The 11,297-nt window shown below is 38.4% G+C and overlaps 2 protein-coding genes and 1 long non-coding RNA gene across 6 annotated transcripts in view; 2 read left to right on the top strand and 1 right to left on the bottom strand.

The window, feature by feature from the left end:
* Window positions 1-1,691, top strand: part of LOC109716588 (probable prolyl 4-hydroxylase 6) — a gene marked incomplete at its 5' end in the record, with an annotated part of 3,624 nt that extends 1,933 nt beyond the window's left edge. Inside the window, 3 exons of the mRNA XM_020242119.1 lie at window positions 511-568; window positions 695-870; window positions 1,099-1,691. Coding sequence (XP_020097708.1) covers window positions 511-568; window positions 695-870; window positions 1,099-1,476 — 612 coding nt within the window. The remainder of the gene's footprint in view (window positions 1-510; window positions 569-694; window positions 871-1,098) is intronic.
* On the top strand, window positions 1,844-9,697 carry LOC109716718 (zinc finger CCCH domain-containing protein 34-like). Of its 4 annotated transcripts, XR_002218018.1 has the most exons (5): window positions 1,844-2,673; window positions 3,384-3,494; window positions 4,491-5,957; window positions 6,258-6,438; window positions 8,833-9,697. XR_002218018.1 is itself a non-coding variant. In XM_020242268.1 (4 exons), the coding sequence occupies exons 1-3, from the start codon at window positions 2,605-2,607 to the stop codon at window positions 5,955-5,957; spliced, it is 1,647 nt and encodes a 548-aa protein (XP_020097857.1). In that variant the 5' UTR covers window positions 1,844-2,604; the 3' UTR covers window positions 8,833-9,274. The 4 variants fall into 4 exon arrangements, 3 of the variants coding, with proteins under 3 accessions (XP_020097857.1, XP_020097859.1, XP_020097858.1); XM_020242268.1 differs by lacking the exon at window positions 6,258-6,438 and having other exon boundaries at window positions 8,833-9,274; XM_020242270.1 differs by lacking the exon at window positions 8,833-9,697 and having other exon boundaries at window positions 6,258-6,744.
* On the bottom strand, window positions 9,361-11,289 carry LOC109716721. Its single transcript, XR_002218019.1, has 2 exons — window positions 11,173-11,289; window positions 9,361-10,765 (listed from the first exon to the last, which is right to left on the bottom strand). It is a non-coding gene; the product is annotated as an uncharacterized LOC109716721 (long non-coding RNA).

Below are 11,297 nucleotides of genomic sequence, written 5' to 3'. Positions count from 1 at the left end.
CCCCCCCCCAAAAAAAAATATTGAAGCTTGCAGAGTGCTACTCAAGTAGAGATGTGCAAGAAGGCAGAGCTTTTAAATTTGAGTCCGCAAGCCCATTTTGCTTCCCAATCCAGCCAGAAATTTTCGAATTTTGGTTGTGAAACACTTTTTCTTTTCTTTGTTTCTATGGCTCGAAAATGGTTTTTCATCGACCAACAGGGATTTTAGTCCTGTTACCCATCTGAATGAATAAAAGCCTTAAATGGAAGTGTGATTTAATTCTATTGAATGCACCTTTTACCTTATCATTTGATTTCGAAGGATACATATGATTTTAAATGAGTAGCAAGGTTCTAATGTGTGTTGTAGGCTTAATTCTCTTAGTTGTTTAATCATCTTGGTTGCATTTCTCAAATATCTGTATTTAGGATCAAAAAACAGTCAAACTAGATTTTAATTTCTAAGCTAGTTTATTTAATTTTTTACTTCAACTCACCCTGCTAATTTTTTTTATTTTCTCTTGTTTGTAAGGATGATATTATCTCAGAGATTGAGGAAAGAATATCATTATGGACCTTTCTTCCTAGAGGTACCTCTCTGTCTTACCAGATAAAATTTTAGTTCCCTTTGCTTTTTAACTTAGAATGTCATTGACTTCAAATTTCAAACTGGTCATTTTTCATTAATTTCCAACAATGTTCTTGTGGTCTCTCAGAAAATGGAGAAGACATGCAAATTTTGCACTATGGAGTTAATGAAAGCTACGAACCACATTTCGACTACTATCGGGATAATTCCGAGGTAGTGTCTGGTGAGAATAGAATTGCAACAATTTTACTATATCTCTCTGATGTTTCTCATGGTGGTGAAACAGTCTTCCCGAACTCTGAGGTGAGAACATTTATCCCTATAAGCGCCTCCAGTTGCTGCAGTCATCAGTGACTTCACATTTTTAAGCCTTTGGATAGAGATGCAAGGAATTTTCTTCATGGCTATTGTTCTTGAGCGGTTCTGGGTTCATATGTAAAGCACGGACATCTGTAGCCCGTATATAACCAGTAGTATGCTCCAGTTGTTGTTTTTCCTTCTTAAACTATCTCATTCTTTTCAATCCAACAGGTAAAAAACACTCAACAAAAGGATGAGACACGGTCAGAATGTGCTGTGACTGGCTATGCAGTGAATATTGTGAAGGGCAATGCCCTTCTAGTTTTCAATTTGAATCTTGATGCTACGCCTGATGAGCGTAGTCTTCACGGCAGCTGTAAGGTGCTTGATGGAGAGAAATGGATCGCAACAAAATATATCCACGTTGGAGCATTCAGCGCCACAAATGCCACAAAGTCTCTGGCGGCTTCCAGTGACGTTGAGTGCACAGATGAGGATGACAATTGTCCGCGGTGGGCTGCAATTGGGGAATGCCAGAGGAATCCAGTCTTCATGGCAGGCACTCCTGACTACTATGGAGCGTGTCGGAAGAGCTGCCACATTTGCTAGATCTTCCAACTTAACATGGAATGGTTGCTTCCATTAATCATGTACACGTGATGTCTTCTTTGAAACTATCGTGATTTTTTGTAGTTTATTTGGTATTTTAGAACGTGTCTGTTGATCTTTTTCTTTTCTTTTTTTTTTCTTGGATCTTCAGTCTTTTTCTGTAAAATCAATAACAATGCTAGCGGAGCAGAAGATAGTACTCAGTTTTCAGATTATATGTTGTCTAGCAATTGTCTCTTTCAGAGTTTATTACATTCAAAATCAGCATGCCCTGTGTTAGAGCTTATATCTAGAGATTCCTTGTGTATATTTTAACATATCGAGATTGTCCTCTGAAGTGAGTGGTGTTCAGATAATCGAAGCATGGAAGTGTCATGATTGTATTAATCAAAGTATAGGTCATCGGAGATCCCCACTATATTATTCTCCAGTGAGGCAGCAAATCAGGTGATAAGTTGTACTGCCAGCAGAAGCCTTTGTGAAAAGTGTCTGCAGATTCTTTTACAAGGGGAGTGTACCTCCCCGCTTCCTACGTGAGCCTTCTTCTTCAGCCTGAGAGAAACATATTAATTTCAGATTCACTGCAGCTTCAACTCACTTTGCAATGTGCATGGAATAATGAAGTCGCAGAATTACTGCAGCTTCAATCAGTACCTCAGATAAAGGAATTAGTTGCCTGACTGCCAACACACACCTCAGAGAAAATTGCTTGAATAGGAGCCCACTTCTGTTGCAAAATGGTGTACACTTTCAGGGTGTTGTCCATACTTTTCTACATCAAGATTATCAAACAAATTTGAAACGAATTTTAAAGCTGCATGGACTACTTTGATGTGCCATATCCGTGCCGCATTGGCTCCCCATATTGTTTTGTTTACACGATTCGAATTCCCGCGGCGAGGGTGGTCGAGGGTCGCAATGCACCCGATACCCGGAATTGTCGTCTATATATCACATGAACAGCGCGATCATATGAAGCCCCAGGAATCGGAGCGAAGCCTCTTCGAGTCGCCCTCTCTCCTCCTCTCTTCTTCTTCAATTTCATCGCATAGCTTCGCCTCTCACCTCTCACTGAGGCGCTACTCGTTTCGATTATCGTCTCCTCTCTGAGAGAGAGAGAGGTCATCAATGGAGGAGATTCGGAAGAGGAACACCGATTGCGTCTATTTCTTAGCTTCCCCTTTCACCTGCAAGAAGGTTCTCTACTGGCATTCCCTCACGCCTTCCAATTTGTTTCCATTTTTTCGAATTAATTTGTAGTTTATACTTAATACTTATGAATGAGCATGTTGTTCTTTGAATTTTTAAGGGTTCTGTTTCATGTCTTACTTAGCCTTTTTATTTTCTGATTTGATTAGCGGAGAATTAGGGTTTGTTAGGTCGCAGTGAATGTGATAGATTCTGTTTCGCACAAGTTTATTGTTGTTTATAGTGGATTATTTGACTATATTTTCTTTTACCCTTTCACGAAGCTTTTGCTAAGCTGTGTTAGTACAGTTTTTAGTTCATCTACAGTTACTGCAAAGGAATTGGGCAGATTTTGGGTTATTCTTTTTGAGGTGATGTTATAGATTTAGTAGTAACATATCTTGAAGTGGGAAATTGATATAGCTCTCCACTGATGAGCATTATCTTGTTCTAGGGTTTTGGCAACTTATATACGTGTTTTAACCTGCGATGAGAATTATCTGTGATTTTCAGTTTATGATTGTTTCAGTCCTTTTTTTTTTTTTTTTACTCTCCATTTAAGAATGTTTGTTTGCTTGAGAGATGATACAACTCAGCTGACAAATTCCATTACCAGGGTCTTCATATTTTTTATAGAAGACAGTGTTCGTTGTTTTCTCTTTGACACCATTAACATTGTAAGATAGCTTATGAAGTTTATTTCCATATTCTCATCTCAGGGGAGTCGATGTGAGTACCGTCACAGCGAAAGTGCCAGACTTAATCCGAAAGATTGCTGGTATTGGTTGAGAGGAAATTGCCTTAACCCTAACTGTGGCTTTAGACACCCAGTAAGTTTTCGTTTTGTTTTCTTCTTGTTTAGATTCTTTTTTCGGATACTCACATTTTAATACGCTCTAGCAATGGAAAATCATGTGCAGGCTAACGGTAAAATGTATCTTGTTCTTAGTGATATTTAACCTTTATTAATGCTTGGCAAATACTCGCCAAATCATTTGGTCGTGTAATGCATGCTAGGAGGTTGATCTATGCTTCCTATGTTCTTCAAAGTGCTATCGTTATAACCTTAGATACTCCTTATAAAGGCTGGTTTGTCATTATGCATTCATCATATAGATTATGCTTTCTTCCTTTTTCAACTGTTAGACATGTCTCCAATATAGTGTTTCTGCTTAGCACTCAATAGTGAACTAGTGATCCTCATACATGGAGATGGTATTTATATAATTTTAAGAATATTTCAAGAAATAACGATGATTAATATTATATTGTAATTCAACTACAAAAAAATTAGGTGCTGTTAATAGCAAGGCGCAGGAAGCTCTCCTCCTTTTCTTATAACTCTTAGAAGAGAGATCAATGTACAGCTTAAACAGAGATCAATAAATCCTCCTTGCCTAACTAATTGGGTTCAGCTATATGAATCCTCCTTTTTTTTCGCATTCATTTCTGTATGAGTACTTTCCTAGACCAGAAATAGGGAGTCTTATATTTTGCCACTCTCTTTATTCTATTCTTTCTTTTCTACTCACTCTTATTTTGTAGTGCCTTTCGCTTCAAGTTAGTCTGCATCTTTTGACAAGAAACTTTTGCTAGCACTATGACATAATTCCACTGTTGAAAAGTTTATTATATGTAATTGATGAGCTCAAGTGCTAAAAGCAGTATAGTGATAAATGTATATAGCCTTATACAGCCAGTCAACTTTAGTATCAATGGCACTTCACTGTTGACTTTTCTTTTTCTCATTTTACCCCAACTTATGCTGTAATATCTATGCTCTTGTTTCATTTATGAAGTTTACCGATCAATTCTTTTTCTTGCAGCCTTTTGAAGTTTCCTCAAGACCTCTCTCTGAGCAATCATATGGTGCTCTTTCCTCTGGCAAGGCAAACATCCCGTGCTATTTCTACCGTCATGTGCACTGCATAAAAGGTGATCAATGCCTTTTTCTGCATGACTTTTTGCCTGCTCCAAAGCTTTCAGGAGTTGCTCCTGAAGCCACTACAGGTCTCTCCATGGGTAAAATAGCTTTTGCTTGCAAGGATAAGGTACCACCATCAGGAGAGTTGCCCGCTATAATTCGACCTAAGGACACATCTGAGCTTATCGAGGAAAATCAGTGCAAAGAGGTGTCTCCACAGCCAGAACCATGCCCTCTTTTGGAAGAAAAAGCCCTCTCTGTTGACTCAATACCAGAATCTAAGGAACATGCTATTCCTTTGCCTGAGAGTTGTTCACATTTCTGGTCAGATCAGAGTTCTGAGGAACTAGCAGAAGATTGTTCTGACACGGAAGATGTTACTAACCTAGACGCTTCTCCAGGATTTGATGTGCTTGTGGATGATGGATCAGAACAATTAGCTGATGAAGATGATGCTGAAAACCAATTGGCGCAGAAAGGAGAGTCAAAGATTCCTTATCGTCATAATTTTTCAGATGATTTTCAGGAGTTAGCTGGTTATGATAAGAGCGACTTCCCAGATCATGAGTTCTTATATGACTCTTACGATCGTTTGGGTCTGTATGAAAGAGAATTGGAGTTCTGTAGGGAGAAGATATCAGAGCGAATGCTTTGTAGAAAAAGGAAACCTCTGTATACGGCGTATGAAAATGATGCCCGAGATGGTGGGGATCTTCAGGGCAATTTGAGGAAAAGGAGTAGGCCTGATTCAGAGATCCTGCATTCATTTTGGCCAGGTTATGACAGTAGGGCCCAACTTGTTAGGCATGAAATGGGTTGGCATCATCGTCGTAGGTTAATTTTAGAATCACCGAAGATTGCAACCATTTCACCTTTGTATCCTAAGCAACCTCGAAAGAAGAGAAGGAAGAAGGCACATAGGAGGAGAGGCACGAATCATTCTTCCAGATCTGACAAAGATATTAAGCTCACATCTCCATTGGTGAAATCTGCTGTAGTTACTGCCGACTTCTCTGGTCCAAAAACTCTCGCGCAGATTAAAGAAGAGAATGGTAGAGGCAATTCAAAAGGCAGCGGGTCTGCGATCAACATACATCAGTATTCAAGAAGCCATTTGTCTAATGATTTTGACTGGCCCAAACCATTGAATGAACTTCTGAAGGGTAAGAAAAGGCCTCAATCGATTGATGGAAATAATGGAAGTGATGTCTTGTCAGACATAGGGAATGAACAGATTGCTAATGGAAATGTCGAGAAAGATTATGGGAAATATGAGTATAGTTTTCTATCCAAGACCCACAATGGTGATGATGCTGAATATGAAGAAGTTGACCTCCAGAAAAAGCTTGCTGAAATATTCAGTCAATAGGTATCTGCTCATTTTGACTGACAATGTTATTCCTGCATCATTCTATATCCCCTTTTTTTTCCCCTTAGGTTGCCTCTAACTTCCATTTTTGTCAGAAACAACTAAACAAGTATCAGTACCTTAGTATAATTGCCTACTGGTGTCTTCCCCCTCCTCATTTGATTTTTATTTTTTTTTGGTATATTCCATAACATGCTTTAAATTTTAAAAGTTTAAGTCTCATGCCTTTTGAAACTCTTTACTGGATTTTGTTGGCTGTGATTGTCACGTAAATGGCGGCTAATTTCATTTTGGCAAAAGCCAACTTTTTCTAGGATGACAATAACCATCTTTACAAGGAAGATGCAGTTTAGACAGTGCTATATTTATAGTTTGTGGAAAACGAACTTGTAATTTGATGGATTCCGACCAGTAACCTGCTCATAGAGGGTGTGTCTCTACTTCTATGGTCAACTGCTGTAGACAAAGTGAACTGAATAAGGTGAGCACAAGCTTCAATCATTCCATTAGGACCATTTTCCCTACATGTATTGTTTCACTCTTATTGGACATCAGTGGGAGATGCTTAAATGTCTTCAATTACGTTGCCAACAATCGTTGGAGGACAACCATAAGGCTTCCAATAATGTGTATCGCCTATTCTATTTGTTTATATTTGATTGCAATAGGTACTCCACTGGCTTAAACCCGGAAATATAATTAGTATCCATAATCTTTTGGTCTATTGCTGCTTTAGTCCTGTCCTTTGCGCATCTTCTATAGTTCAGTGTGGTAGAGGCGACGATTTTGTGATACTTGTAGTTGAAGTATTCTAAGTTACTTGCATGATTACCGACCGTCCCTAGAGTAAGTGGCAAAGGGCTTGACGGTTGATATCCGAGGTCCCAAGTTTGAATCCTAGTTGATTCACATTTCCAGCTAAGTTTATTTCTAAATGAAATAAACGAAGCGGGTAGCGTGTTACCTATCTCTCAAAAAAAAAAAGAAAAAAAAGTTGCATGATTAATTAAAATGGAGGGGAAGAAGAGGGAGGGACCAATAGGGATTCAACTGTTTATAGAGAAAGATAAGATAGGTAGCAACCTTTTACAAGACAATGAAGACATAATAGCTAGTTGTTTTGTTTGCTATTTAGACTTTTTCTTTTCTCATTATGTTGTTAGTTATGAAGGCTCCAGTGTCAGATAGCTTTCTCAGTTGCCGGGTCAAGAGCTGGATTTGAGGTCTGATTTAACTCATATAAATTCATATCTTCCTAGTCATTCCTTTCAAAGTTCAGTGTTTTCTTCCCTGAGTAGCAAAATTCAGATCATATTAATCTGAGACAGAATTAGATTTAAAAAAAAGGAGATAGAGAAACTATGCAGCAAAGGGCTTTTTCAAAGAAATATGCGTTCCGCTAGTCTCGCAGCTTAAGAAACCCAGATTGCTGTCATCTATTAATGAATGACAGATGATGGTAAGAACTGCATTGAGGATTTTTCGAAGTTCATTCCTGCCCCCCCNNNCTCCCCCCCCCCCCCCCCCCCCCTCTTAAGCCAATGTGCTAGTATTCATAAGTAGTTTGGTCATATCTGTTATCTTTTATTTTGAATGGTCAGAGATTTTCTGGCCATCCATATTAGAACACCACAAGGCAGCAACCTGATGTCTTCCATCTGCATATAAAGACAATGATGACCTTCGTTAATTAGACAAATTAAAGCAATTAGCTACTTCCTACTTCACCAGTCGCTAAGGTGGATCTTAAGTTTAACGGAGGAAAGTAAAGGAGGGAATTGGACCCATGGGAGACTAAAACAAGAAGACCAGGTTAAATTGTGATCATTCTACAGATTTTTTTTGAGAGATAGGGAGCATGCTACCCGCTTCGTTTATTTCATTTAGAAATAAACTTAGCTGGAAATGTGAATCAACTAGGATTCGAACTTGGGTCTTGGGTACCAACCACCAAGCCCTTTGCCACTTGCTCTAGGGACAGTCGGTATGTGTGATCATTCTACAGATTCAAAAGAAGAATTCTGATTCTGTGTGTGTGTGTGTGAGAGAGAGAGAAAGAGAGAGAGAGAGAGAGAGAGAGAGAGAGAGAGGCTGGTAACTTAGATTTTTAAAGCTTTAGTAGTTAAAAAAAGCATAAAGCTTTAATAGTTAAAAGAAGCATATGACCGGAGTAGAGAGATATATGCACCAGCAACCTACTAATTCGGTTAGACTGTTTCTCAAATAGTGTATTCCTTTCCTACCCATCCACCTGTCCCAAACGGAGATCACGTCATTCCCCAGATCTCTAGACTGAACGTTCTCCAGACCCATCACTAAAATGAATCTGCTGAAAACACACCGGGTGAATAGGTGGTCCACCGTTTCCTCTTCCACCCCACATAGCACACAGGTTGTGGCCCCTGTCCATCCTCTCTTTGCTAGGTTTTCCGCCGTTAGGGGCCTCTTCTTGAGAACAAGCCAACAGAACACTTTTACTTTAAGGGGTATAAAGCCGATAAGACCTGCCACCGTTAACTACTTAGGGTTTAGGGGTTCGAATTGACTACATTTCCATGTTTTGGTTTGCAGTCGCAAGATCAAACGATTTAACATATACATTGCCATAAAAGAGAATTAATTGAGGAAATTAGATTTTAACGGGATCATAAAGTCGGCGGCATAATATCCTTTTCTGCCGACTTTTACTTTTGTTTGACTACACAAAACTCGGGTTTTGGAGGCACCTCTATCTGCCGAAGTCTAGCTGGTTTAGTTACACCGCAGTCAGTCCCAGGCGAAAAATTCTTATTTTGCCAACTTAATTAACATATATAGTTCATTAGATTACGATGCCATAAATATTAAATACCCCATTGTATTGTTGCATACATAGATGGACTGAGAGATAAGCTTAGGAGGGAATCGGATTCATGGGAGAATAAAACAAGAATGCTACCACGTCAAATGATGAAGAGGAAAGGAGAGCCCCATAATTAAAGCTTAATATGACACAAAAGGATACGAGCCCTGAAGAAGGAAACTAGGACGCAGTTCCTTTTCCAATTGGCAGGATGAGATACCTATTACTCAAAAACAAAAGGAGAGGAAAGCAACTTCACATTGCAGGGGGAACGAATATTTATTGCTTTGGCGAATTGCGGTAGCTGGGACCGCTCAGCTAACTGATTTGCCCAACTGTTCTGTTCGACTTTATTACTCAGATCTAACATTTTCCTGGAATTCTAATTTAAGTGAACTGGTATTTATTTCGACTGACGTCTTGTTTTGCGTCTTACTCCTGTTTCTCTTGTTTCTCTTGTTTGTTTTTTGATATTGATGCTAAAGCATAAAGAACATACCATCAATGCTTCGACTCCTCTCCTGTGCAGAAATATTAAATTATTCGGGGGAAATGCTGCTGTTTAAGTTAACCATACCATTTGATCATTAGTTGAAAAATCAAAAGTTTAAGTATATATGTTGGTGCCATGTGCAACAACTGGTCAAGACTCGAAGAGCCTTAAAACGTATGATACAATGTAATGCACAATTTTTGTAAGAGCTTTACCATATAGCTAGCTAGACACGGGTAAGCTAGGAAAAGATGCAGAAAAGGAAGTATGAAAGGGATGGGCAGCCCTTTAAACACAAGAGAATTGGTATGGTATGCTATGCCGATGCTTTCACTTCTTCTCTAATCCTTGTTTAATTGATATGCATCTTCCCTCCCACAAGCAGCTGCTGCTGCTGCTGCTGCTGCTGCTGCTGCTTCTGCTCTCCTCTTAATGGATCTGGCTGATGGAGTTAAACCGTTTCAAAGCAGCAGAAGCAGGGGCTCCTTCCAGCCTAAAGCAGAAGCCAAGCCATCTTTTTGCTTGCCGCACTTCTTGCTTTTGCTTGCTTTGGACTGAAGGGAGCTCCTAATTCTTCTGCTTTTTTTTTTCTTTTTTTTCTGTTTTTTTCTCTGGGCGTTGCTGCATATGGATCATGGGCTGCCTCTGTGATTTCGGCAGAAAAGGTGAGCTACGATTTTGTATTGACTCTCACTCTTTTTTATGTTTACTTTTCTATTGACTCTCGCTTTTTTTTTATGTTTATTTTTTTTTTACAAAGGATAGTCAAAGTCAAGCACTTGGTACATCTGATACATGTTTTTTTTTTTAAAAAAAAAATAAATAAATGAACCTCACATTTCTACAGTGAAAAGAAAGATTTCTAGAAACCCATATTGAAAAGAACAATTTATTTCTTTTTTTTTATTATTATTATTATTTGCTCAATATACGATAGATAGTATGCTTAGAGATTACTGTTACTATATGCATTTGTCTTTGTCACAATCAATATGTTCATGTTCATAAACTTAAGTTTTGATAAGTGATAACCAGTGTATAGTTTATATTCAATAGAGCAAAGCCTTTTCCCTGCTGTTTTTTCCCCAAATTGTTAAAGCTGCTTTTATTGTTTTCCTCTCTTCTCTTTATTAGCAGTGGCAGTGTGGAGAGTTAATGACAAGTATTTGAACAGTGCGGGGGAAGAAAGAAATTACTGCTACTTCGAAAGTCGACCCATGTTGACAGAAAATTGCTCTTTTGTGCGTTACCCGAAAGTACATTTAATTCATTCAAAAATTTAGACAATCTAAAATATACCTAATTTTGGGTGTAAAAATATTATTGCTCGAGTGGATACTTGTCCACTGTCCCGTTCCCGTCATGGCCTAAGGTGACCCCGACGGGAGTGAGGGACAAATGAATTATTAACCCACTCCTCTTCCTCAACATGTTTGCACGTGACACACTCACCCACCTCATCTGCAATTCACCCTACAAAAATTGAGATATCAATTTTCTTCTAAGAAATGCTCAAGTCAAAATGTACAAATTGATGCTGCGGGCAAAGACGCGTAATAATTACATTATATTATAATAACACATTCAAATTTAATTGATTAATTCAAATTAAATAAATTAAAAAATTTAGATAATAAAAATAAAATTTTGAAATATTAGATAACTAAGTCTATAAATGATTCGTAGTTCAGATAAAATTTATTAATTTTTTTACTTTTTAAATAAATAGAAAAGAATCGTTTTGAAATATTCTTCCAACAGGAGCAAGTATTTGTTTGGCTGTTGTAGATTAATAATAACTTTCACTAAGCACCTATTATCACGATCACAAATATATTATTATTAAAATAAAATGTCTAATCTCACGGGAAAGAGATTACCTTCATCTTTCCCGAAAAAAAAATCCTCCAAAAAAGGGTCCCGATGCAACGTACACAAACCGACTCACCCGCCCGCCACCAGATCAGCGTCTGATCCGACGGCCCGCATCACCACACGCTCTTTC

The sequence above is a fragment of the Ananas comosus genome, linkage group 10 (assembly GCF_001540865.1).
Source record: "Ananas comosus cultivar F153 linkage group 10, ASM154086v1, whole genome shotgun sequence".
NCBI lineage: Eukaryota > Viridiplantae > Streptophyta > Magnoliopsida > Poales > Bromeliaceae > Ananas > Ananas comosus.
Note: the sequence above shows the minus strand (reverse complement) of the source record. Positions and strands in the feature narration are given on the sequence as shown.

What these genes read in the sequence shown, in the direction of transcription:
- LOC109716718 (XM_020242268.1), top strand. Translation starts at nt 2,605, where the DNA reads ATGGAGGAGATTCGGAAGAGGAACACCGATTGCGTCTATTTCTTAGCT. An exon ending in CCCCTTTCACCTGCAAGAAG is followed by an intron (nt 2,674 to 3,383) that starts GTTCTCTACTGG and finishes TTCTCATCTCAG; the next exon opens with GGGAGTCGATGTGAGTACCG. An exon ending in ACTGTGGCTTTAGACACCCA is followed by an intron (nt 3,495 to 4,490) that starts GTAAGTTTTCGT and finishes TTTTTCTTGCAG; the next exon opens with CCTTTTGAAGTTTCCTCAAG.